The 27,158-nt window shown below is 43.8% G+C and overlaps 1 protein-coding gene across 1 annotated transcript; it reads left to right on the top strand.

The window, feature by feature from the left end:
• Positions 1-26,873, top strand: Tmprss12 (transmembrane serine protease 12). The gene is made up of 5 exons (XM_028874391.2): positions 1-182; positions 1,082-1,277; positions 5,128-5,396; positions 24,296-24,438; positions 26,334-26,873. Exons 1-5 carry the CDS (start codon positions 14-16, stop codon positions 26,583-26,585), a joined length of 1,029 nt encoding a protein of 342 aa, XP_028730224.1. The 5' UTR covers positions 1-13; the 3' UTR covers positions 26,586-26,873.
• Positions 26,874-27,158: the final 285 nt, after the last annotated feature.

The following is a 27,158-nucleotide window of genomic DNA, read 5'->3' as shown; positions in this document are numbered from 1 at the left end:
GCCTGCGGGCGCCATGGCGTCGTGGGCGCTGGGGGCTGCGCTGCTGTGCCTGGGCGGCGCCCTGGTCGGCCCCGAGCTGCTCCCGCCGGCCCACCGGGACGGCCCGGTCCTGGCGCAGGGGCAGGCCTCCACGCGAGGGCCCGAGGCCCGGACCCCGGACGAGGACCCGCTCTTCGCGAAGGGCAGTATCCGGGGCCCGGGCGCGGCTCGCCCGCCCGGCGTCCTCGGACGGACGGGGGACTCAGCGGCTTCCCTCCCAGGCCGACCCCGAACCATTCAGCACTTACCGTCTGTCAGCAGATTGTCAGTGCTGGGGCTCCGGGGCCCTGTTAGGTGACCTTTTCCGAACACAGTCGAGAAGTACTCAGCAGGGAACCCGGCAGGGCGGGCATTGCCGGCGCCTCTTTTGTTTTATGCCACAGATCGAACCGGGAGTGAGTTTATATCCATGCCACCTGCACACCCTTGCCAGGCGCACACACACACACACACACACACACACACACACACACACACACACACACACACACACCTCACTATGTAGTCATGTTCTCCCTGTCTGATAACTCTTGAATGCTGGGATTACAAGTTCGTACCAACCCTGGGAGGTGGTGATGCACACCTTTAATCCCAGCACTCAGAAGGCAGAGGCAGGCAGATCTCTCAGTTCAAGGCCAGCCTGGTCTCCAAAGTGAGTTCCAAGACAGCCCGGGCTACACAGAGAAACCCTGTCTCCAAAACAAAACAGAAAAAACCAAGTATAGACTACCATGCTGCCTGGGTCTAAGGTGGTTGATCACTGTTTCACAAAGCAAAGGACGTGGTATTTGGCAGAGAAACTTATTTTTATGTTCGTGGGCAATAGAGTTATTAACAAATTATGTTGATTTGGTGTCTTCCTAAGTAGTCAAGTATGACATGTTTGTCTTAATTCATTTGCTGTTGGAAATTTCACCCTGCCTCAAATTTGGCTTGCTTTATCCATGTCTAAAGAGAAAAAGGATTGTGTCATTGTATTCAGATTAGGAAGTAACACAAAATGTGAGTGTTTATTCCAAGTAATGTGTTGCTTTGTTTTTAGACTGTGGAGTAGCACCGCTTAGGGGTGCATTGGAGGGGTCTCGGATCATAGGAGGCACACAAGCTGCTGTTGGCGCGTGGCCATGGCTAGTAAGCCTGCAGATTCAAGATGGCGATTTACTTGTGCATGTATGTGGTGGTGCCTTAGTGAGAGACAGGTGGGTCCTCACGGCTGCCCACTGCACTAAAGAGTCTAGGTATGTATTCACACCATGCCTCCCATTTCTTCCCATAGGGAATAGTTTGGAATGGTAGAGTATCATGGGACTTTAGCTAAGCATTATGTCTACAAGTAGTTATAAATAATTCCTTATATGTATATGACACTGCATTTGTTGAAACGAATTCTTTAAATCACACGTTGGCAACGTTTTCTGTGGATACTTCATAGGGTTTGCAGGCCATATAGTTTGTTACATTACTTAGTATGAAAGTAACCATACATAAGTGGAAAATACGTAATGACTGTTTGTAGCTAGAGTTTTCCTGCCTTGCCCACAGTCAGGACAAATCTTTGTCACCCGCCAGTCCCACAGCCGCTCAGACCCAACCAAGTAAACACAGAGACTTATATTGCTTACAAACTGTATGGCCGTGGCAGGCTTCTTGCTAACTGTTCTTATAGCTTAAATTAATACATTTCCATAAGTCTGTACCTTGCCACGTGGCTGGTGGCTTGCTGGCGTCTTCACATGCTGCTGGTCATGGCGGCGGCTGCAGTGTCTCTCCCTTCAGCCTTCCGCTTCCCAGAATTCTCCTCTCTCCTTGTCCCACCTACTTCCTGCCTGGCCACTGGCCAACCAGTGTTTTATTTATTGACCAATCAGAGCAATTTGACATACAGACCGTCCCACAGCAACTGTTGCTGCGGTCCTGTAAAACCGTACATATAATTATATGTGTGTATGCATAAAAACATACTTATTGGTGGGTTGCATAAAAACAAGACAGGTCAGACTTAATCTTTATTATTTGAACTCTGAAAGAGACCCTTGGGTTTCATTTGCACTGAGTCATAACATCCTATTTCCATATGATTTCTGTGACCCAAACGTAATTTCAAAGGCTAACTCCATGCCCAATTCAGTGACTTCTAAGTCACTAACATCCAAGTGACCCTGTGGTATAGGACAATTTTGACAGACTTTCCTTAAGAGTGTCTCTCTTCTTTTCCTAAAACACTTTTTTTTTTTTTTTTGGTTTTTCGAGACAGGGTTTCTCTGTGTAGCTTTGCGCCTTTCCTGGAACTCACTTGGTAGCCCAGGCTGGCCTCGAACTCACAGAGATCCGCCTGGCTCTGCCTCCCGAGTGCTGGGATTAAAGGCGTGCGCCACCACCGCCCGGCTTTCCTAAAACACTTTTATGCCTGTGTTTTGTGTGCACGTATGTTTTTGCACCATACATGTTTTGTTGTGTGTCCCTGGTGTCCAAGGAGGCCAAAGAGGGCATCTGATCCCCTGGAACTGGAATTATAGATGGTTGTGAGCCAGTATGAGGCTGCTGGAAGCAGAACCCAGCCCCCCTGCAAGAGCAGTAACACCCCCAGATGCAGAGGCATCTCTTCTAAGACACTGGTAAGCTGGAGGTGGGGGAGCGCAATGGTGCCGCTGTTCTGTTTTTTTCCCCCTCCCTTTTCCCTCTTTCTACTAAATTAATTCCTCACAACACCAGGTTTTCCATGATCCTTTACCGCCCTTCATTCTCTATACTAATCTTTCATTTTTAGCTCCTATTGCTAGGTAGCTTTCTCATCAACTTGTATGATGAATTATCTGATTAGCACAGCATAGCTCTTCATTCTAGGTGAAGCAATAGTCCCCCAGTTTACTAATGAGCCATCCTTTGGTCAAGGATCCACCCTGTCTGACAGCTGTGGATAAGGAAGGGGTTTGGGGCATGTATTGGATCAGGGCACCTAGAGGACAAAGTGGGCAGGTCACTTTTCCTTGTACAAGCATATAGGTATATCACATATAATCACCAATATATACTTCTAGCAGAGGGAGAGGGCGGCACCTAAGGCCTTACACATGCCAGGTGAGCGCTCCATCTCCAGCCATGTACATGACACTGAAAAGAACCTGTGTGGTGGGCGGTATTGTTGTCCATCACAGGGCAGAACCACAGGGCTTTCCCTGTGATACTGGCTCTCACTCTGGCAGAAATGACCAATGTAGGTGGAGTTTTCCTGTGCCATGGCCGCCTCCCAAATAACCAACATGGAGACTGTTAGTCACAAATGCTCGGCTGATGGCTCAGGCTCGTTACTAGCTAACGCTTACCCTTAACCCACATTTCTTATCAACGCTGTGCCACGTGGCTTGCTACCTTTCCTTAATACAGCATGCCCATCTTGCTCTCTCTGTGTCTCCTGGTGCCTCTCTCCTGACTCCACCCTTCCTCATCCCAGCATCCTCAGTTTGATTGTCCTGCCTAACTTTATCCTGCCTTGCTATAGGCCAGTCAGCTTCTTTATTAACCAAAAAAGAGTAATACATATTCACAGTATGCAGAAGGATTATTCCACAGCAGACCATTATGATTTAGTTTCTCTCATTTCTCATTTATCTAATTATTTTCTTTTATAATTAGGGCATAATTTCATGTCTCTCAGGATGCCTGTGAGTAGACTGAGGTGGGATCCACCCTAACTGAGGGAGGCATTATTCCTTTCTTAAGACTGAATAAAAAGGAGAACAGGAGCTAGGCCACTAGTGTTTAGCTCCCTCTGCTTCCTGTGTATCTGAAGTCCCGCCTTCCTGCCATGACGGACTGTGCCCTGGGTCTGTGAGCCAGAATCAGCCCTTCTGCACTATACGGCTTGTGTTGGAGTGTTTTACCCCAGCAGTGAGACAGTAACTAACAAACATGGTAAAACTCTGTCTCAAAAAACAGACAGACCCTTCCTTATGTCAGGCTTCTATTTTCACTTGTTTTCTTTTCGGTTCAGTTTTCTCAATTCTAATGCTAAGATCCAAATGTTTTACTCTAGTATATATTTTTCAGAATTAGGGTTTTGAGAGATAGCTCAGTGGTTAAAAGCACTGTCTGCTCTTCGAGAGGACCTGGGTTTGATTCCTAGCACCCACATGGCAGCTCACAACTATTTATAACCCCCAATTTCAGGGAATCTGATTCCCTCTTCTGGCATTCTTTTTTTTTTTTCTTTTCTTTTGAGACAGGGTTTCCCTGTGTAGCCCTGGCTGTCCTGGAACTTGCTCTATTCCAGGCTGGCCTTGAACTCAAGAGATCCGCTTGCCTCTGCCTCCTACCCGCCAGCTTCTTCTGGCATTCTTGGGCATCAGGCACATATGTGGTACCAAACATATATACAAGAAAACATCCATAACACATAAGATAGAAATAAATAAATCTTTAAAAAATTATAAAAGTAGAGGAAATATTTTTCCATGTCCTTATCACACAGCTTCAAGTTTCAAACTTATACCTCATCCTTTAATGATTTTTATTGGCATGTGTTAATTATACATAACTTCATGATGACATTTCATTTATGTATATAATGTATTCACTCCTGTGCCCTCTCTTGCCCCCCCCTCCAGCCCCGTGCCTTGTGTATGCTGAGCCTGGACTGTGTAGAGCTAAACTCCTTGTTTTCCAGTTATTTGGAGGCAAATCCCACATCTACCACTTCCCTGTCTCTTGAAGACAGCAACTCTTAAGAGAGTTCTAAGTTTTTAATACATCTGGGGTTTACTTTGGCGCTTTGTGTTTCATTTTCTTTTCTTTCCAAACAGCTAGCTGTCTCAGAACCATATGTCGAGTAATTCAGGCTTCTGTCTGCTAGTGAGGGACACTGGCCTGCAGCCACACGGTCCTCGTGGTCTGGAATCTGAGTTTCTTGTCCCACTCAGCCTCCTCCTCTCTGCTGCATCATGACATTTGGGCTTTTATTTTACACGTCACATGGAAAAACGCTTAAAACTTTGTTGTCAGTCCAATATAAAAAACCTGAAATCTTGTGGAAAATCAAGGAAAAGAGTTTAAGTGAGCCTGTGCGTAATAAGAACGTCTGCTTCCTTGCAGTGATCCTCTCAAGTGGAGAGCAGTGATCGGAATCAATGACCTCTCCCGGCGCCGCTCCCGCGTCAAGAATATCCGAGTAGTAGCCATCATCATCCAACCAGACTTCATTCTGGAAACTTTCCTAAATGATATTGCACTGTTCCGTTTAAGGAAACCCGTGAGGTATAATGACTATATTCAGCCTATTTGTCTACCTTTTGGTATTCTCCAAAAACTGGACCAAAACACAACGTGTTTTATAAGTGGCTGGGGAAGAACCAAAGAAGAAGGTAATTATAGTCTGAATTCAACTGATACACACCCTCCTGATTATTGGCAGAGGGAGGGAATCTTTTTACACATTAATATCCTTGTGTATATTTCTTTCGAGCTATTAATTGATTAGTTAATTGATTGTGCTAGGGATCAAATTTAGTGCTTTGCACGTGCTAGGCAAGCAGTCTATTATTAAGTTTTATTCACCCCATTTTATGTATTTATTTATTTTTACCTTTCTACCCAAGAGCTAAAAAGTTGAGTTTATAAACCATAAAAAAGAATACCTTATTTTTTCTTCCTTATGGGAGAGAGAAGTTTTCTTGCATAATCCGAAGTATATAGGAACCCTGGTTATAAACACCAAAGATACTTGAAATGCGGATATTAGTGACAGTCTGGCGTTTCTGCAGCCCAGGACCCAGAGTTGATGAGAGACCTGGGACAGAAATGCACACCTTAAACCAGAAGTTTGGGGCTCCCAGGCCTGACTGTTTGCTTTCCTTTTCATGTAATGCCCTATGCAGGATTAGGCAGGAGGCCCTGTCTCTCTCACTAGCTGTTGATCCATAGGCCAGACAGGAAGAACAGAAAAGCTGTCTTTGTAAGAGCGGCAGGCTTCCTGAGAGAGCACGTGCATTCTCGGGTTCCTGCTCCCTCAGTACCCTTTGAAATGCTGCTGCCGCCTTTCTGTCTGGCAGACCAGGAGGGTAAAGTGTACTAGTTCAGTTCCTAATGCTGTGATAAGCCCCACGACCAAAGCAGTGTGGGGAGGGAAGGGTTAATTTGACTTCCAGGTTCCCATCGCAGTCTGTTAATGGAGGGGAGTCAGGCGGACAGCAACCCTGAAGGAAGGCTGCTCACTGGCTTGCGCCCATGGTTTCCTCAGCCTGCATTCTTGTTTGATTTATTGATTGTTTGAGGCAAGGCCTCTCTACAGAGCCCTAGCTGTCCTGGAACTCTTTATGTAGTTCAGGCTGGCTTTGAACTCACAGAAATCCACCTGCCTCTACCTCCCAAGTGCTGGGATTAAAGGTGTGAACCACCATATCTATTTCAGTTTGCTTTCTTTTTTTTTTTTTTTTTTTTTTTTTTTTTTTTGGTTTTTTTCGAGACAGAGTTTCTCTGCGTAGCTTTGAGCCTTTCCTGGAGTTCACTTGGTAGCCCAGGCTGGCCTTGAACTCACAAAGATCCACCTGTCTCTGCCTCCCAAGTGCTGGGATTAAAGGCATATGCCCCCACCGCCCGGCTCAGTTTGCTTTCTTATCCCACTCAGGGCCAGTGCTGAATGGTGGCACCATCCACAGTAGGCAGGCCCTCCCACAACAATCAGTAGTCCAGAAAATACCCACAGTCCTCCCCACAGACCAGTCTGATGCTGGGAGCTCTTTAACTGGGCCTTCTTCTCCCCAGGTGGGTCAGGTCTGTGTACGTTGATGAAACCAACACAGAGACCATGGGTGTTAAGAACGGAGACTTTACCAACATGGCCTCCATGTGTAATCCCAGGAGTCACGAGTTCCAGGTCCTCCTCAGCTATATGTGGAATGAAGTCAAGGCCAGCCTCGGCTACGTGAAATCATGTCTCAACCAGCACCTCCCTGCCCCCATTCTCCCCACCACTCCATCCATGCTCCTTAGAAAAGCAGCAGCTAGGACTCAAATTGAGGTCTTTGTGATTCTGAAGCCTTATTCAGGCTTTAACTAGCACACTGGTCTGTTCTTGAGAGCGTCGTAGACCAGTCTGGAGCATATGAGATCAAGCACTGAGATTTGTTTTCCATTGCTCATGGGCCCAGCAAGTATGGATTTTTTTAAAATTTATTTTATTATTTATTTATTTATTTTAAAGACAAGGTCTCATGTAGCCCTGATTGGCCTTGAATTCACCCTGTTGTCAAAAATGACTTTGAGGCTGGGTGGTGGTGGCAAATGCCTTTAATCCCAGTAGTTGGAGGACGGAGGCCGTTCAAGGCCACCTGGACTACATAGCAAGTTCCAGGACAGCCACATCCTTAGTGAGACCCTGTCTGAGAAGCAATCACCAAAATAAGATAACTGTGGACCTGTACAGATGTGCACCACCATATCTGGTTTTTATTTGTGGTTATCTAGACAGTAAAAAGATAATTTTAGGGAAGACTTTGTAAATTACTGTTTTTCTTGAGCACTGTTGAAGATAAGGAAAGCAACATAGTATAGGAAAAGAGCATGCACAACAGAACCATAGTCCTAAATTCCAGCCTTGCCATGTTCTAACTCAAAGAGCATGGGCATTGGCCTGTTGGCATACATTTTTAATCCCAGCACGCACTTGAAGGGCAGAAGCATATGGATCTCTGTGAGTTCAAGGCCAGACTGGTCTACTTAGCAAGTCCCAGAACAGCCAGGGCTACATAAAGAAACCCTTTCTCAAAAACAAACAAACAAACAAACAAACTTAACCAAAAAAGAACGTGGTCATCCAAATGAATTGTTGACAGTTATTATAAAGAAATAATATAAGAATAGTTGCAGCCAGGCGGTGGTGGCGGCGCACGTCTTTAATCCCAGCACTCAGGAAGCAGAAGCAGGCAGATCTCTGAGTTTGAGGCCAGCCTGGTCTATAGAGTAAGTTACACACACCATCTATGTACTAACCCAGCAATACTCTGAAACGTACTGTAACATGGTGAAGCTTGAGGAGGTCACATTCACACCCCGAGTCACACAGCTAACTACGCCTTCAGCTAACCAATCCATGCCATTGTCTTCCAGTCAGCTTCAGTCCTACCATGTCCCCTCTATAGTGTATGACCCATCACAGAGCCACATAGCTTCATGATTTGCAAGGCATCAGACAGTTCAGATAAAACTGGTGTACCAACACGGCATACCACAAACACACCTGAGTCTTCCCACTGAGGACCACCCAACAGCAAGGATCCATAGGGCAGGAATGGAGCATAGAGGACAGGCGAGATGGCTCCAGTGGGTACAGGTACATAAGGCTGCCCTCTGACCCCCACCTGCACTGTGGTGTGCACATGCCCCAGCCCACAATAACACGAGGGCTTAGGGACAGAGTGTGGAGCGTAAGGGGAGGATCCAGGCGCAGAGGTGTCGCTGATCTGAGAGTGTTTGACCCCTGACAGGCACCGACTCCAGTGGCTTTATGGACCCTGGGGGAAACAAAGAGTCCAGCTGATGGAGGAGAGAGATGCCCGTAAGCTGGAGCCCATGATTCACAACAACATGGAGTGGCCACAGCCACAGCCCCTTCAGATAGGACAAGAAGCTTGGAAGCATCATTACACGCGGTCCTTGGCCTGTGCGTGCTCCCCGTAACGCTGTCCTTTGGGCTGTTTTGGCACACCTGTAGTCCACCATGTTGCAGAAGAAAATTTATCCTCAGAGACACTGCACTGACCAGTACTCATCTTATAGCCCTGGAAATTACATGGCCGTGTGAGAGACAATGGGAAAGGCACAGGACAGCAGTAACTTAAAAAAAATCTGGGGCTGAGGAACATGGCCTAGTGGTTAAAAGCACTGGCTGGTCTTTCAGAGGACACAGGTTCAAGTTCCAGCACCCATATGGTGGCTCACAACTGTCTGTAATGCCAGTTCCTGAGGAATCTGATGACTTCTCTGGCCTCCATGGGCACTGTATGCACACGGTGCACAGACATATATGCAGGCAAAACACCCATACGTGTAAAATAGTAATAAAAATAAAATAAACCTAGAATGGAAGAGCAAGCAGGAATGACTTCATTAATATTATAAAGTAGAGCAGATCAAATAAAATTATCAGAATGCTGAGGAATACTGTATCATAATAAAAGGTTCAATTCACCAGAAGCAGCAGCAACTGTAAATACACAGAACCAAAGAGGGAAGGTTTCTCTACAGTGATACGAAGCCCAAGCCGGCCAGTGCTCAGTCCTCCTAGCTCAGCGTCCCATTCTTGAGGTTACAGCTTGTGCAATAGAACTCAGCAGCAGAGTGCAACCCTGTACTAAAAAACTAAACAAGAGCCAGGCAGTGGTGGCACATGCCTTCATCTCTGTGAGTTCAAGACCAGCCTGGTCTATAGAGTGAGTTTCGGGACAGTCAAGACTACACAGATGTAGATGTAACCAATCGTCTTTGTAAAATAAGAAACAGAGCCAATGTAAAAGAGAAAGCCGAGAGGTCAGAGGTCAGAGATAAAATCTTACCTCCTGCAGTGCTCCTAGCTTCCCAAAAGAGAGCTACTTCCTGTTTGTCTGTCTTTAAATAGTCTTTCTGTTCTGCCTTCTCATTGGTTGTAAACCCAACCACATGACTGCCTCATCACTGCCTGTAAGTACCGCCCTCCAGGTCTTAAAGGCGTATGTCTCCAATACTGGCTGTATCCCTGAACACACAGAAATCTACCTAGCTCTTCTAACCACCACGCTCTTGCTATGGCTCTAATAGCTCTGACCCCAGGGCAACTTTATTTATTAACATAAACTTAAAATCACATTTTAGTACAAATAAAATATCACCATATTTCCCCTTTTCTATTTTAATAAAAAGAAAAAAGGCAAAAGGTTATAACTAACAAAAGAAAAACTATATACAAAAGTACAATAACTATATACAATATATACAAGTAACAAATACCTAAACGATGTCTAGTCCATTTGTATTTGACAAATCAGAGAAAATAATTCCCTTATCTATCATATTTTTATAAGTCCAAAATGTATCTAATTCACTTTCTATCCTAATTAATCTTCAACTATAACTAACTAATCTTTAACTCCCTCAGAGACCCAAGAAGGAAATAATATTAGCTAACAAAAATAAAAACAGGAAGTGCACGCAAGTAACTTCCAAAAAATTTGTGAGTTGACAGAAACAGCCAGCTGCCTGGACAGTCACCTGAGGTTTCTCTGCAGTGTTGGGGCATCATCTTCAGCCTATAGGCTTATGGTATCTGACAGACTCATTTGTGAAGTAGGTTGTACACAAGGTCAACAGTTCAACCTCACATTGGGTGAGAGCAGTCCATGTACCAGAAACACCTGAATTCCACTAGTGTCCTGTCATGATTCAGGATTTTAAATTCTGGAAATTGTTGATGGTTTTTGAATTCAGCTGTCCATTCTTCTTGGCTGTGTATATATGGCTTCATCTCAGCATCCCCTTCTTCTCCACATCCCTCTATTAAATGCTAGCCTACTATTGAGAGGCGTGAGCTTTCAGCTGCTGTTCCATTGCACAATAGAAGCCATTGGCCCACTGCCTGTTCAGCTGCCTTCAAAGAAAAGGGCACTGTATCTTTTCTGGATTGCGAAGGCCACTTCAGGGATGGTGCCATATTGTCCTGGCCTCAGAAGATGCCTTCTGATAAAGCCATAACCACACTTGTTTTGGCAAGAATCAGTAGTCCTTTGTTTCATGTTCTGTTTGTCCATTTTGTCCTGTTGATTCGAGGATACTTTGTTGTCCAGTGGCTAACTTTTGCCACAATGAAAATTAACTCCATATGCAGTTTCTTCAATGCCCATATTTTCTCTGAAGTAGATTGGTACTGCCAGGAGCCGACATGTCTCAAAAAAGAAAATTTCTAAGTTATTAAAACATTTTAAATGCCATATTCGGTAGATCTCTGAAGGGTTTGAAGATGACCTGTCTAAAATATATCTGCTCAATTTTTAAAACTTACCTAATATGACTACAATTTCTATTGTAATGTCTAACTACTAACTTTCATTTCTTTATATCCTAATAGTTGGTAATAATGTAAAGTATTTAAAACTAGTAATTGTCTTTTTCTTTTCTTTTCTTTCTTTTTTTTTTAAACTAGAACCTTAAATCTAATGTCCTTTGCTTAGCCTTTTTCCTAACCCTTGACAACAACGTGTAACCAACCCCCCTAAACAATGAAAATTATCCCAGACCCAAAACCCATTAAAAGAACCAAAAAACCACCCACCCCACACCACTTCTTTGGGAATGTGGGCGTCATATTCTTAAAATTGCTTCCTGCTGGGTATGGGCGAAGTTATCTTTATCCTGAAAGAAAAATTTTACGTTAATTGTCAAATTCTAGGAAAGGTAACTAGATCCTTCATTATTATCCAGTCTGTGTATAATGCCAAAGTTCAGGGTTTATCTCAAGTCCTTATTCAAGTAGTCTTTGAGACTGGATCATCTCAGCTAGTCATCCCAAAATTGCTCTGAGCACCTTGTAGTTCAAAGCTGATCTGTAGATGATGTTTGTCAGCTTAGTGATATTATTATTGTCCACGTGGTATTGTTGTTGTTGTTGTTGTGGGGCCCCATCTTCTTCCTGGAGACTTCAGTTGATGTTAGGCCTGGCCGTGATTTCCTGCAGAAAACTGATAAGAGACTCGAACACAAAGACATATATATGCAGCTAATTGAAGACTTTTTTCTAGAATTAGTTAGTAATCTATATGACCATATCTTAACAAAGTTTAAAATGTATATATATATTAATCTTGTAAATTTTGATATAAAATTTATACTTTAAGAAAAGTTTAAAGAATCAGAATAGAATCAAAGAGTTGAGATTAGTAATAGAATAGTCCCTTAATTAATTTGGCTTTTGTCCTGTCCCATAGCAGAAAATGGCTCTTTTATTCTGGCATGATACAGGGAGTTTGCATTTTCCTTTTAACAACATGCTTGAGTTTAAAGAAGGAGAGAGCCATTCTCCAACTCCAAAGTCAGCTTTAAATTTTAATTGAACTGGGAGTATTAGAAGACCAATAGTGTTAAATCTTTAGAGAAAAGCAGAAACAAACATTTAGGAAGACATAAAATTTCTTTGATTATATATACCCATACGCCGTTTCACTCTGTTTCCTGGGACAGATGATTTGTCCCTTTTCTTCAGTTGTCTCATTTGTCCTGTGTTCTTCAGATTCCTTAACCTTCATTCTCCTAAAAGACAAAAACAAAAACCTTTCCCCAAGACTAATTTGGGGATGTTCCTTTTTGGCAAGTTATTATCTGATTAAATGAAAAGGCATGTGTTACTGGTACAAGTTAGTTTAAATTGGATGTTCATGCTGGTTGATGAACTATCATCTCCTCTAATTAAGAGGTTTCTCTTGTTCAAATCGAACCTTTATCAGTTTTGATGGTACCCACAGCTTATCTTCTCCTGTAGAAACAAAAGCAAAACCTCGTCCCCAATGTAATACATACCCTGGTTTCCATTCTGAGGTCAGCACATCCTTAAAGTATATAGGCTGATTTAATTCTGTAGTTTTTTCTATTATCCAATGTCTCTCTGCAGCTGTTGTTCCTTTCTCATTGGCATTGAGAAAATTCAAAGTTAATAGAGCATTATGCAGTCTATTTCTGGGGGGTTTTGTTACTCCTTTCTGTTTATTTAGCATATCCTTTAGAGTTCTGTTTGATCTTTCTATAACTGCTTGACCTGTAGGATTATGTGGTATACCTGTAATATGCTTTATATTGTAATAAGCAAAAAACTGTTTCATTTTAACAGAGACATGATGGAGCATTGTCAGTTTTGATTTGTGCAGGTATACCCATGATGGCCATAACTTCTAGCAGTCCTTGTCACCTTCTAAGGTTTTGAACAAATTAGTCAGTTCATCATTCTTTACCCCAACAATAGTTCGTAGATGAGAAATATCTCCAAATAATCGTTGAAAGTCATTAAGAGTCTGTAGTCTATCTCTCCTAATTTGTACCTTTTGGGGTCTAATTTTTTGTAGCTCTATTTTATATCCTAAATAATTAATAGAATCTCCTCTTTGTATTTTTTCAGGAGCAATTTGTAATCCCCAGCAAGGCAAAATTTTCTTTACTTCTTCAAACATTCTTTCTAAAGTATCTGCATTTGAGTCAGCTAGTAAAATATCATCCATATAATGATAAATTATAGATTTAGGAAATTTTTTACATATCACTTCCAATGGCTGTTGTACAAAATATTGGCACAGAGTTGGGCTATTCAACATTCCCTGTGGGAGGACCCTCCATTGAAATCTTTTAACCGGTTGAGAATTATTATAAGTAGGCACTGTGAAAGCAAATCTTTCTTTGTCTTTTTCTTGTAAGGGTATTGAAAAGAAACAGTCTTTTAAATCAATAACTATGAGAGGCCATCCTTTTGGTAACAGAGTAGGCAAAGGAATTCCAGATTGTAGAGAACCCATTGGCTGAATTACTTTGTTAATTGCTCTAAGGTCTGTTACCATTCTCCATTTACCAGATTCTTTTTAATAACAAATACAGGAGAATTCCAAGGGCTGGTTGACTGTTCAATATGCTGAGCATTTAACTGTTCTTCTACCAGCTCTTCTAAAGCCTGGAGTTTCTCTGTTGTTAAAGGCCATTGTTGAACCCATACAGGCTTGTCTATTAACCATTTTAAAGTAGAGCTGTTGGTATTTTTGGAAGATCATCAGTTGTTGTGCCCTGTTCTTGTATAATATGGATGGCTGGTGACCAAAATAATGCCTTCTAATATTTCTCTCAGAAACATGTGATAGTTTATGATTTGTTTCTGAAATTGGAGGGATGTTAATCTGAGTATTCCATTGTTGCAACAAGTCTCGACCCCACAGGTTCATAGCTATGTTAGCCACATATGGTTTTAATTTTCCTCTCTGTCCTTCTGGACCTATACATTCGAGCCATCTTGCACTCTGTTTCACCTGAGATAATGTCCCAATTCCTAACAGTTGAACGTTTACCTCCTGAAGAGGCCAAGCTGGATGCCAAAATTCTGGTGCAATTATGGTAACGTCCGCACCTGTGTCTACCAGACCAGACAACAAAACACCATTTATTTTTATCGTTAGTTTTGGTCTTTGTTCATTAATAGAAGTTTGCCAAAAAATTTTCTTTATGTTTTCTCCTGAATTTTCTATTCTCTCTGTTTCATCATCCTGACCAGCATGATTTATTCCAATAGGCATTTGGTTATTTAATCGCTCTGAGCAGGGATTTCCTCTACAGCTGCAGGAAAGGTTTGAACTGGTTTTGCTATGGGGGCCTGCATGAGGCCCCTTCGGGAGTTTCCCGAGAACTGAGGCAAAGGATTACCCTGTCTGTCCTTTGTCGATCTACATTCTTTGGTCCAGTGTTTTCCCTTACCACACCTTCTGCATACTCCAGAAGGAAGGGGCATTCTGTTGCCATTGTTCCTTGAGGAAACATTGCTTCTAGGAATGACCTGTGTACAGTCCCTTTTAAAATGTCCTTGCTTTCCACACCCAAAACATCTAGCACTCCTCAAACCTTTTGAATACTTCTCCTACCCACGTATCATCATGTTCATCAACCTCAACATTAATTGTTTCCCTAATCCAATCTTCCAAAGGTGCAGATCTTGCCTTTAACGGCCTGATTATTATTTTGCATGCTGCATTCGCATTCTCAAATGCCAAAGCTTCAATTATTGCCTTACTAGCTTCTGATTCTGAGACCATTCTGTTTACTGCTGAAGCCAGTCTTTGTAAAAAATCTGTGAAAGATTCTTTTGGACCTTGCATAACCTTTGTAAATGACTCAGGTTTTTTTCCTGGTTCCTCAACTCTGTCCCATGCATTCAAGGCTGCCATTCGACATAAAATTAGGGTTTGAACATCATATAAACCTTGTGTTTTTACTGAAGCATATTGGCCTTCTCCAATAAGCTGATCCTGACAAACTTGTATTCCTTTATACCTCCATTGTTTTTCTACATTTCTAGCTTCCTCCTTAAACCACGTTAGAAACTGAAGTCTCTGGCTGGGTTCCAGAACAGCTTGTGCAAGGTCCTGCCAGTCCTGTGGTACAATCCTATTATATGTTGACCAAGAGTTTAACATTTGCTTTACATATGGGGAATGCATGCCATAAGATACTATTGCCTCCTTAAACCTTTTAAAATCCAACATTTCAATTGGAGCCCAAATATTTTGTGTAGCCATTTGATCAGGCAACTGCTGTACGGTTACAGGATAAATTAAGGGTGACTGTGTGAAAACAGGCTTTCTTTCTGTAACTTTATGATCCAAACTTGAAACAACTTCACTGTTAATTTCTTCTGTCTGAATTTTTACAGGTTTAACAAGTTTTTCTAAAGCTGTCATCCTGGCACTTAAATCGACTATCTTTTTAAATAGTAAAATGAGAATAAGCATGGTGATAAACTGCATAATTCCCATAATACTAATATTTTCATATAGTTGTTCCATTGTCAGACTGCCTAAAATTTCAAACAAAACCCAATTTTCTTCCAATGTACACAGGAAACCCATTTTTTTTTAATGTGGAAAAAATTTGTCTTTTAAATAGTTTCCTTTATGACTTACCAAATCTGCGTAGAACAGTAGAAATCCGAGCGAATTTCAAACAGCCACCTAGTGTCCTAGGTGTGAATCCAGAGAGAGAGAGAGACAGAGAGACAGAGAGAGAGACAGAGAGAAAGCAAAAGCGAAAGCGAAAGTGAAAGTGAAAGCGTAGCTGGCTAAAGCTTAAATCCAGCCACTTGTTCCCTCTTGAGCCGAGTCAAGGCTTGGCTTTACAGGCAGGGGCCCTGTTTAGCAGGGCAGGCCTGAGTTGTTTGTAGCACTGGCTTTAAGCAAGCTGCTCACAGTCCGGCCTGAGGCCAAGCAGACCTGGACCGGGGCTAGGGAGCCGGCTGCTCAGGCTAGGGAGCCGGCCCCAAGCAGTTTTTAATGGATTCTTGTCACGTTGGGCGCCAGATGTAGATGTAACCAATTGTCTTTTTAAAATAAGAAACACAGAGCCAATGTAAAAGAGAAAGCTGAGAGGTCAGAGCTCAGAGATAAAATCTTACCTCCTGCAGTGCTCCTAGCTTCCCAAAAGAGAGCTACTTCCTGTTTGTCTGTCTTTAAATAGTCTTTCTGTTCTGCCTTCTCATTGGTTGTAAACCCAACCACATGACTGCCTTGTCACTGCCTGTAAGTACCGCCCTCCAGGTCTTAAAGGCGTATGTCTCCAATACTGGCTGTATCCCTGAACACACAGAAATCTACCTTGCTCTTCTAACCACCACACTCTTGCTATGGCTCTAATAGCTCTGACCCCAGGGCAACTTTATTTATTAACATAAAATTAAAATCACATTTCAGTACAAATAAAATATCACCATACACAGAGAAACCCTGTCTCACAAAACCAAAAACAAGAACCAAAACAGAGAAGTGGAGAAAGATAATCCCCACAGCACTATGCGCACAGAGGCTCACTGCAGTTTTATTTGTGGGGTCAGCGAGATGGCTCAGAGGGCAGTGGTGTCTGCCCTCAGGCCTGGCAGTCGAGTCTGATCCCTGGGATCCACTCAGTGGAGGAGAAGACTGACTCCATATGTAAGCACACGTGTGCACATGCACACACGGTGATGTATTTTGGTTGCATGTAATCTTGGCAGGAGAGGACATAAAGAGCACCCTGTATGGTCCTCTGCATTATATATAATATGCAACACACTTTGGCTACAATCAGCCACAACAATCATTGGGAAATGAGTCGAATGTAATCAAAGAATTATCTATTTGTATTCCAAACCCTGAAATAGTTAGAAAACCTGCCAAGTGGGATGAGGAGGTGACATTTCTTCAGAACTGTGTATGATGACTACCACTCCCCTGGATTTGCAGTCTGAATCACACCACGTCTTCTAAGACATAGATGCCAGCTGAGAACTTAAGCAACATGGTGCTGTCTGTCCCTAGGTACCAGGTCATGTGCAAGGCATATTTATAAGAATTTCAACTTTAGCTAGGCGGTGGTAGTGCCCGCCTTTAATCCCAGCACTCGGGAGGCAGATGCAGGTGGATCTCTATGAGTTTGAGGCCAGCCTGGTCTACAGAGCGAGATCAGGACAGGCACCAAAAACTACAAAGAGAAACCATGTCTCAAAAAACAAACAAACAAACAAACAAACAAACAAAAAAGCCAACTTTATCTAAGGCTTCAAAGCACTCTTTATAGAGGTTAATGAAAATGAATTTTTTAAAATTATTAAACCTTAAGGAATCAGGTGCCAAGAGTGAGGGACATCAGAAAAAGGCCTTAAAGAGTTCAGATATCACAGTCACCAGGAAAGATCCAAGAGATGAGAAAGGAACCCTGGAGAACACAATGCCGGAGCTGAGGGAGGAAGATAGTTCAGTGGTGTAGCCGCTGGTCAGGGCCCACAGAAGCAGCACTAATTAACTCCTCAGGTCACAAGAGAAAGAAACATAAAGGCGGACGTGGGGAGAAGTGGGAAGGGATGCGGGGGAAGGAGACAGAACAGGGTGATAGGGTGAATATGATCAAAACCTACTACATACATATATGACGTGTCACAATATAGACCGCTATTATGTGATTATGATACATGAAAATAACTTAAGCTGGTCAAATGGCTTCTGGTCATGACTGACTCACAGTTGTCCTTTGACCCTGATGTGTGTGCTATGACACACACATGCACACACAAAATAAATGATTGTAATAAAAATTTCATACTAAATAATAATTTCCATGCCTTCCCCCCCCCCAAAAAAAAAAAGAAAAGGAGCAGAGGATGTAGTTCAGTGCACAGTGCTGTGGTTTGATTCACAGGAGGAGGAAGGGAGGGATGGAGGAACAGATCACCAGATACATAAACACTGTTTATAAGGAAGCCAGTAGAAATAGTAAATAACAGATTCAACCTCCAAGGACTTCCTGGATTATCAATATTTAGAAATAGAATATCCAGTAAACATTTTAGTTCTTTGAAGGAATAAAAAAAAAGGTATAATTTAATAGGTGATTAAATGACCAGGCATGCTTCAAAGACAGGCAAATACAATCTTTAAAAATGAAAACTGTAACTACTGTATTTGGCGCTCACTGGATGAGCACCGTGTTGTGGCGCACAGTTGAAGAAGGAAGGTGTGAGGCGAAAGAAACGACCGAAGGGGGATTTGAGGTCTGCAGAACCAAAGGACGTGAAGAGGCTGAGGGGAGGAAGACTGGATGAACACTGGGCGTGACCCGCACCTGCCATCCAGGACTCAGCCTGAAGACAGGAAGGTAAGAGCCCAAGGCTGGTCTCAGCTGCACAGTCTGGGACCAGCCCGAGCTATCAGAGTTCTTGTCTTTAAAAAGGGTGGAGGAGCGGGAATGAAAGACACTTAGAAAGAAACAAATCTAGGCCTGGGAAGAAGGCTCTGTGGGTAAGAGCACTAATAGTGCTTGCTGCAAGCATGAGGACCTGAGTTCAGATCCAGCACCCACGTGAAAAGCCTAAGCCAGGGAGAGCGCCACTGAAGAGGATGACTTCAGCCCCTCCCTGCTTTAAAAAGCCTCTGAATCCAATGGTTTGATCCCCGACACATGCATGCGCGCACATGTGTGTACACACACACACACACACACACACACACACACACACACACACCCCGCAGATGCCTCTAACCATGGTGCTGTGTGAGTCTCAGTGGAGTGAAGAAGAGAGCATAGAGCCGGGCACCCAGTCCTCACTCTGGCCACCAGACGGACGTGTGCACTGCCCAGTCCTCACTCTGGCTTTTGGTTGTTTTTTTTGCTTTTGTTTTTGTTTTGTTTTGAGATAGGGTTTCTCTGTGTAGCTTTGTACCTTTCCTGGAACTCACTCTGTAGACCAGGCTGGCCTTGAACTCACAGAGATCCGCCTGGCTCTGCCTCCCGAGTGCTGGGATTAAAGGCGTGCGCCACCACCGCCCAGCGGCTTTTGTGTTTTTTTATGGTTTTTTAGAGTAAATGAAAAAAAAATCGTCAAAATTTAAAATGTGTGCTCTTAGATGACTCGGGTTCAGTTCCCAGACCTCACATGTTGGTTCACAACAGAGTTCCAGGGGATCCATTGCCCCTCTTCTGACCTCCAGGCACCAGGCACACATGTTTGCACATTCATATATAGTGATATTTTATTTGTACTGAAATGTGATTTGTATGTTAATAAATAAAGTTGCCTGGGGGTCAGAGCTATTAGGAAGCCATAGCAAAAGCTGGGTGGTGGTGGTGCACGCCTTTAATCCCAGCACTTGGTAGGCAGAGCTATGTAGATCTCTGTGTGGTCAAGGATACAGCCAGCATTGGAGACACATGCCTTTAATATCAATACCAACCATAGAAGACCTGGAGGTCTGTACAGACAGGCAGTGACCCAACCACATGAGTTGCCCTTAGCCTACTGGCTATGGGTGGGTTAGGACTTCTGTTGGTCTTTTCTGTGTTGAACACACAGATTGCAAGCCCAGTGCCACTTTGAGATCTTTGGCAGCAGTTAACTCTGCAGCTCACACACAATTGAGCCTGTATGATAATGAGTATTCAGAGACAGGTAATACCTGGGGGGCACTCACCAACCTAAGACAGAGAGCCTGTGTGGCCTAGGCAGGCGTCTCCATGACGGGTAAGGTGACCTGCTGATGTCCCACGCAACCTAAGTCAGAAGCTCATTTTCTAGTCAAAGAGGGACCTGTAGGGTCCTGGTCCCCGTTTTGAGTAACTGTTGCCTTGCTTGCTAACCTTGACCTTGATATCCTCCCTATGCTAATTCCCTGCCGGGTTCTACCCTCCTGAATGCTTAAGGGAAGTTCCTTGTCTGTGTATCCTGCATAATGGGCGTTAACAGCTTAGATGCAAGATTGTAAAACATCTGTAGTGAACTTCTGCCCTCTTGGGTTCTCCCATTGTGCTGTAAGCCTGTACTTAAGACCTCCTCCCTACTTCAATAGGTGGCATTCAGCAAAAAAATAAAAATAAGTAAATAAATAAAAAATAAAAAGCCCTTAAAATGCATGCTCTTCAAAAGACACATCTAAGAGAATGGAAAAGATGAGCTTTCAACTAAGAGAGAAAACATTTGATACAGAAGTTCTGTGAGAGCTATAAAGAACTTGTATAACTGATCCAGGCAGTGGTCACACATGCCTTTGATCTCAGTACTTGGGAGGCAGAGGCAGGCAGATCTCTGAGTTTGAGGCCAGCTTGGTCTACAGAGCGAGTTCCAGGACAGCCAGGGCTAAAAAGAGAAACCTTGTCTTGAAAAACAACAAAATAAAAAAAAAAAAAACCCAAACTTATATAACTCAGTACTGACTAAGTTTTGAATTCGCTGATAATTTGAAAAGATACCTCATCAAATTAGACGCACAGGTGGCCAATACTAGGTGGAAAGATTTTGAACATCACTGATACCACAGTGAGATGTCACCACACATCTAGTGTGGACCCAAAAGATGGACAGTAACAGGCTAGAGAGATGGCTTAGTGATTAAGAGCACTGGCTGTTCTTCCAGAGGTCCTGAGTTCAATTCCCAGCAACCACATGGTGGCTCACAACTGTCCCTAATGAGATCTGGTGCCCTCTTCTGGCCTGCAGGCAGAACATTGTATACATAATAAATAAATACATCTTTAAAAAAAAAAAAAAAAAAAAAAAAAAAAAAAAAAAAGATGGGCAATATCAAGTCCTGGAAAGGATCTGGAGAAACTGGACACTTCCACATTGCTGAGGCGAGGTGGGGGGGAGGGGTGTAAAATGGTGAAAGTATGTAAGCAGTTTCTTCTTGTTTGTGAAATAAGAGTCTCCCAGACCAGACTGACTTCAAACTCCTGTTTTCAAATCCCCCTGCCTCAGCTTCTCAAGTACTAGGATTACAGAAGTGTGCCATCACATCTAGCTTTGTCAGTTTCTTCAAAGTTTTCCCATGTACCTACCATGTTGAACACAGCTACTGTTAGGCATCTGTCAGACGAGAAACCGCCACAGGAATTCTCATCACTGTGTCCTTAACAAACCCCAAACTGGAAACAGCTAAATGCCCAGCAAATAACGATGTGCTGTATAATCCACTGAACGAGTACTCTTCCACAATAAAGTCACAGATTATTTAATTATATACACTAAGGCACAGAATGGGGTGTGGCTCAGTCAGACTGTTTGCACACACAAAGCCCAGGGTCCAAACGCTAGCCCTGAATAAACTGTGTATGAGGATGCCGGCTTGTGGACCTAGTGCTGGAGAGGTAGAACCAGCAGGATCAGAAGTTCAAGACTACCCTTGGCTACAGACCAGGTCAGAGTGGAATGCAAGAGACCCTGCTTCAAGGAACCAAACAAATGGAAACCAGGCATCTGCAGGCTCTTTTCTCAGCTCATTAGGCCATGCCTGTTTGTGGACCACCGTTTTCTAATGAGCTGTCTGTCTGGTCCATGCCTAATTTAGCAAGCATGAACTTTCTTCTATCCCTCCTGCTGCTGCTGCCTGGATTTTAGCTGTTATGATTTTTCTCTTAAATTCTAATAAAATTCTCCCTGGGCATGCTTTTGATAAAAACGAAGACCAAGGCTGGAGAGACGGCTCAGTGTTTAAGAGCACTGGCTATTCTTCCAGAGGATCTGGGTTTGGTTCCCGGAGTCCATATGGTGGCTCACAGCTGTAACTCTAATTTGAAGAATCTAACCCCTCCTCTGGCCTCCTTAGGTAGTACATGCACATGGTATACATATACATGTAGGCAAAAATCCATACACATAAAAAATAAAAATCATTTAAAAGTTTAAAAAAAATCATTGGAATGAACAGAGTTCAGTAAAATGACCAGGTATGAGAGCAATATATACAAATATGTTTCAGTACTAGCAAGAATGAAGAGAATTTAATTTTAAAAGTCAGGGGTTGGGAATGTATCTCAGTGAGAGAGCATGTCCTGGACTAGCTCCCTACCACTACAAAAAATGAATATGTAAATAAAGTTAATTCAGCGCCACACATGGCTTGATGATAGTGAAATGCTGGAAAATGAGCATCAAGGAGGGCGGAAGAAGTCGGGGTCCTGCTGCACCGCTGCCGGGACTGTGCAGTGGGGGGCTGCTTTGGAACACCGTGATCCAACTTCAGCATGCTCACTGGAAGGGGATGAGCGTGGGCGTCCACACAAGAACCCGTCCATAAACATTTATAGCAGCTCTAGAATAGGAAGAAGACGGGAGACACCAGAGGCTCAACAACTCAGGACCGAGTCAACCAAACGCAGTATGGCCATTGATTTTATGTGGGTTTTGAGACAGAGTCTCACAGTATAGTTCCGGAACTTTCTCTGTCAACCAGACAAGCCTTGAACTCAGATCTGCCTGCCTCTGCCTCCCAAATGCTGGGATTATGTGCCACTATACCCTGCATTTATTTCCTTTTTTTTTTTTTTAAGGGCATGCACCAACATGCCCAGCTTTTTATTATTTTTATTTTATTTTATTGTTTTGAGACAGGGTCTCTCTACATAGCCCTGGCTGTTCTGGAACTTACCATGCAGACCAGGCTGACTTGCAACTTACAGAGGTTTGCCTACCTCTGCCTCCTGAGTACCAGGATTAAAGTATGTGTCACTATATCCAGCATTCATTTATCTTACTTTTAATTGTGTGTGTGTATGTGTGTGTGTGTGTGTGTGTGTGTGTGTGTGTCTATGGTTGCTATGGGATGGTCTTTCTGTACCTGTGAATATGTGTTGCTCTCATTGGTTGATAAATAAAGCTGTTTTGGCCAGGTACAATCAAACTGAAGACAGAGATGAAGAAGGGCAGAGTTGAGCAGATGTGAGCCAGCTGCCTGAGAAACAAGATACCAGAGAACCAGTAAGCCACGGACCACGTGGCAATAAATAGATTAGTAGAAATGGATTATTTTAATGTAAGAGCTGGCTAGTAATAAGCCTGGGCCATCGGCCAAACATTTCTAATCAATACAAGCCCCTTAGTGATTATTTGGAAACGGCTTCGGGAAGGGCAGGACAGAGAAAAGCCTCTGTTACAAGTGGTGGGTGTGTGCATGTGTGTGCAGTGTCCTGGATACCAAAAGAGAGTGTCAAGTCCCCAGAGCTGGCATTACAGGAGCTTGGGAGTCACCTGAAATGGGCATGGGAATCAAACTCGGGTCTTCTGCAAGAGCAGGAAGTGCTCTTAACCCCTGAGCCATCTCTCCAACTGTATCTTTTTTTTTTTTTTTTAAATAATTTCAGGTAATGTAATGTTTTTTGAACTACACAGAGGGATGGGATACTGGCCCATAATCAACATTATCCTAAATGAAATAAGCTAGAGAAAAGATGCAGTGTAGTCTACAGCTCCATTTATGTAATGAAGGGCCCTTGGTGGGCAAACCATAGACAAAGCAGAGGAGCGGCTGTGAGCACCCAGGGCATTGGGGAACACTGACTCGGTGGCACTGAGAGAAACTTTTAGGTACCTGTTCACTCCGTTCCTTTTTTTTTTTTTTTTTTTGGTTTTTCGAGACAGGGTTTCTCTGTGTAGCTTTGTGCCTCTCCTGGAGCTCACTTGGTAGCCCAGGCTGGCCTCGAACTCACAGAGATCTACCTGCTCTGCCTCCTGAGTGCTGGGATTAAAGGCGTGTGCCACCACCGCCCAGCCACTCCGTTCCTTTAGTGAGGAATCGAGTGAGGTCTCATTAAAGCTCATACTTTAATTTTTCACATCTTACTTTCTAAGACAAGATCTCCTGTAGCCCAGGTTGGCCTTAAACTCACTGTAGCTGAGGATGACTTTGAACTTATGATCCTGCTTCTCCCTCCTGCGTGCTGGGATCACAGGCATGCGTCACCACTCATGGCTTATGCAATGTTGGGGATCAAACCCGGGCTTTGTGCCTGCTTGGCAAGACTCTACCAAGTGAGCTACACACCACTGGCCGCCGTTTTATTTATTTTTTGAGTCTGAGTCTCATTCTGTGGCCCAGACTAGCTTTGAGCCAATAGTAATCCTCCTGCCTCAGCATCCAGAGTGCTAAAATTACATGTGTGAGTCACCACACTTGGACTACATGCCGAGATTTAGATCACTGTAAAAATGCCTGCAGTTATGAAGACATAACTCACAGAGCTTTGTTCACCCTGCTGCTGACAGGCAGTCCCACCAGCATCCTGCAAGAGGCAAGAGTGCACTTCATTTCTCGAGAGGTCTGCAACTCTGAGAAGAGCTACGGGGGAGTGATTCCTAACACTTCGTTCTGCGCAGGTCACGAAAACGGGACCTTTGACACGTGCAGGGTAAGACCAAACACTTACCCTCTGAGAGGTCTTCTAAAGCCTGGAGGTACCTGAACAGAGGCCTTAATTGTCAGGCTAATGCAAAGTTCTTTTCTTTTTCTCCTACTTCAACAGTCCAAACCTTGGATCGGATTTCCTGGTTCTTATCTCTACCAGGCTCAAACATAGGCAAGATCTGCCTTGAATCTGCCCTCTTCCTGGTCCTCCTGAGGGTTTTAAAATTTTGTCTTATGTATCTCAGTGTCTTGCCTGAATATGTGTGTGTGTGTGTGTGTGTGTGTGTGTGTGTGTGTGTGTGTGTGTGTGTACACTGTGTATCCCTAGTGCCTGAGGAGGCCAGAAAAGGGCATCAGATCCCCTGCAACTGGAGTTACAGACAGTTGTGAGCTGCCGTGTGGGTGCTGGGAATTGAACCCAGGTTCTCTGGAAGAGTAGACAATGCTCTTAACCACTGAGCCATCTCTGCAGTCTCCTTTTCCTTGCTTTCTTATTGTCACCCAGAACCGCGGTGCACCCACTGACAGTCTCTAACCCAGTGCATTTTTTTAGAAGTGGGCAACCATCACCTCAAGTCCAACTTTAGGACTTTTGTGTCATCACTAAAAGAAACCTTACCCATTAAGAATCGTGTGTCAGGGCTGGAGACATGGCTCAGCGGAGTGTTTGCTGTGCAAGAGAAGGATCAGAGGTCAGGTCCTCAGAACCCACAAAAATAGCAGGACATGTTACATGCCTGTAATTCCAGTGCTCCTACAAGGAGATGGGAAACAGAGACAGGGGAATCCCCAGAAGCCTGCAGGCCTTGTAGGCAGCAGGAAAAGAAGAGACCCTACCTCAGGCCGGGGGAAGATGGAGCTCAAGTTGTCTACTGACATCTGCACGTTTGCCATGGCATTTGAAGAAAACACATGACATTGACCTCTGACCTCCACACATATATGTGCTTGCATACACCCATACATAGACACACATACAAAAAGAAAAGAACTCACACCTCATCCTCCCACCCATCCACATCTACACACAGGCAGTTGTGAATCTGTAGGACTAGCATCCTGCCATCTCTGGAATGGGTCAACACATGGTCTTTCGTGACTGGCTCTTCCACCTCCATGTTCCCAGGGTTTGCCCAGATGGAGAACACATTAGCACTGACTGGTCGTTTGTCTTGTTGCATCCACACAGTATCTGAGGCCACTGAAGGAAGACTGTTTTGGCTGACCGCCAAGGGGACACCTGGTTACCTTGTGACTGCAGTCGGGAAGGACTCAGCTGGCTTGGCTTTGCCTCTGTACTCAGCCAGGCAGCAAACACCCTTGTCACTGGTGCTGAATGCATGCCCCTGTGTCCGCTGTTACCGCTTCCACGTTGTCTGGTCGTTGTTGCTTTATGCTGGAGATCAAACCCAGGGCCTTGTGAATGTTAGGCAGTGTTACTGAACTATACTTCTGACCTATATTTCTCATTTGTCGTTTTTGGCTTGTTTTTGAGACAGGATCTCACAGTGTAGCTTTGGCTGGCCTAGAACTCAGAGATCTGCCTGATCTGCCTCCTGAGTGCTGGGATTAAAGGCTTGCGACCCCTACTTCCAGCTGTTTTTGTGAAGGATATTATTTGGACCACAAGTTTCCAATGTTTATGAAATCTGATTTCCTTCTTGCCTTTCTTTCCTGGCTGTTTCTCTTTCTGTGTTGGAAACTGGGCCCCCACCTCTCTGCATTTCCTTCCCTGCACTTCGTCCTGATAGGAAGTGTAGTGAGCTACTGCCTGAAAGAAAACCAGGACACCTGTGTTGCCCCTGAGTCGAAGGAGAAGGGATATTCACAGAAACAGGTGTAGTGGGACTACGTTGTCTCGGCATAATAAACGATAAACCCATCTTGGATTTTTAACAGGGGGACAGCGGTGGACCACTCATGTGCTATCTACCAGAACATAAAAGATACTTTGTGATGGGAATTACCAGCTACGGGCATGGCTGTGGACGCAAACATTTTCCTGGTGTCTATAGCAACCCGGCCTTCTTCCAGCAGTGGCTCACAGATTATTTCTTACAGGGAAGTACTAAACCAGTGTTTAATAAGGGCCTGGTGCTGGGCCAGGTCCTCCTGGCCTTAGGCTCTCTGACCCTTCTAGGAGTGACATAAAGAGCCGTGAAGGCTGCCACCGTCCTTCTTCCCTGCTGTGCTCTATACGAGAAGATCCTTCTTCGTGGCTCACGTTAGTGTTCTTACGTCAACACTGGTTTTTGAACAAAAAGGATTGTGACAGAGACAGTTGTGAATTTTGGTGCCAAATCACGTGCCTCCGTCAAAGCTGATTGTTTTGCTGTTTAATTATAATTCTGTGTTTGGGACACTCTTAGAGTTTGTATAAAGTATCAGTTCACTGTGTATTTAATCTGTATAAATACCAATAAACAGTTCATCTTTTAACGGAGAAGTTTTTGTTAAACTAATCAAAACGCATTTTCAGTTGGATTTTATTTGACTTCCTTATCAGTTTGGGTGTGGTGGCAGAGAGTGACCCATCAGAGCCCGTCACTTGACTCCGCTGTTTCTGGCCGGGTTGAAGCAGTTGTGAGGAGGAGGAGGAGAGATGCTAAGCGGAGCTGCTCCCTCATGACAGCCCAGAGCAGACGGGGTGAAGGCAATGTAGTCACGAAGTACAGACATCTAAAAATCATTTTGTGTGTATTTTGAGATGAAGGGTCACTATGT

The sequence above is a fragment of the Peromyscus leucopus genome, chromosome 20, assembly GCF_004664715.2.
Source record: "Peromyscus leucopus breed LL Stock chromosome 20, UCI_PerLeu_2.1, whole genome shotgun sequence".
Taxonomy (NCBI): domain Eukaryota; kingdom Metazoa; phylum Chordata; class Mammalia; order Rodentia; family Cricetidae; genus Peromyscus; species Peromyscus leucopus.
This window is presented reverse-complemented; position numbering and strand designations above follow the sequence as displayed.

What these genes read in the sequence shown, in the direction of transcription:
- Tmprss12 (XM_028874391.2), top strand. Translation starts at nt 14, where the DNA reads ATGGCGTCGTGGGCGCTGGGGGCTGCGCTGCTGTGCCTGGGCGGCGCC. An exon ending in CACTGCACTAAAGAGTCTAG is followed by an intron (nt 1,278 to 5,127) that starts GTATGTATTCAC and finishes GCTTCCTTGCAG; the next exon opens with TGATCCTCTCAAGTGGAGAG. An exon ending in GGGAAGAACCAAAGAAGAAG is followed by an intron (nt 5,397 to 24,295) that starts GTAATTATAGTC and finishes TGCTGCTGACAG; the next exon opens with GCAGTCCCACCAGCATCCTG.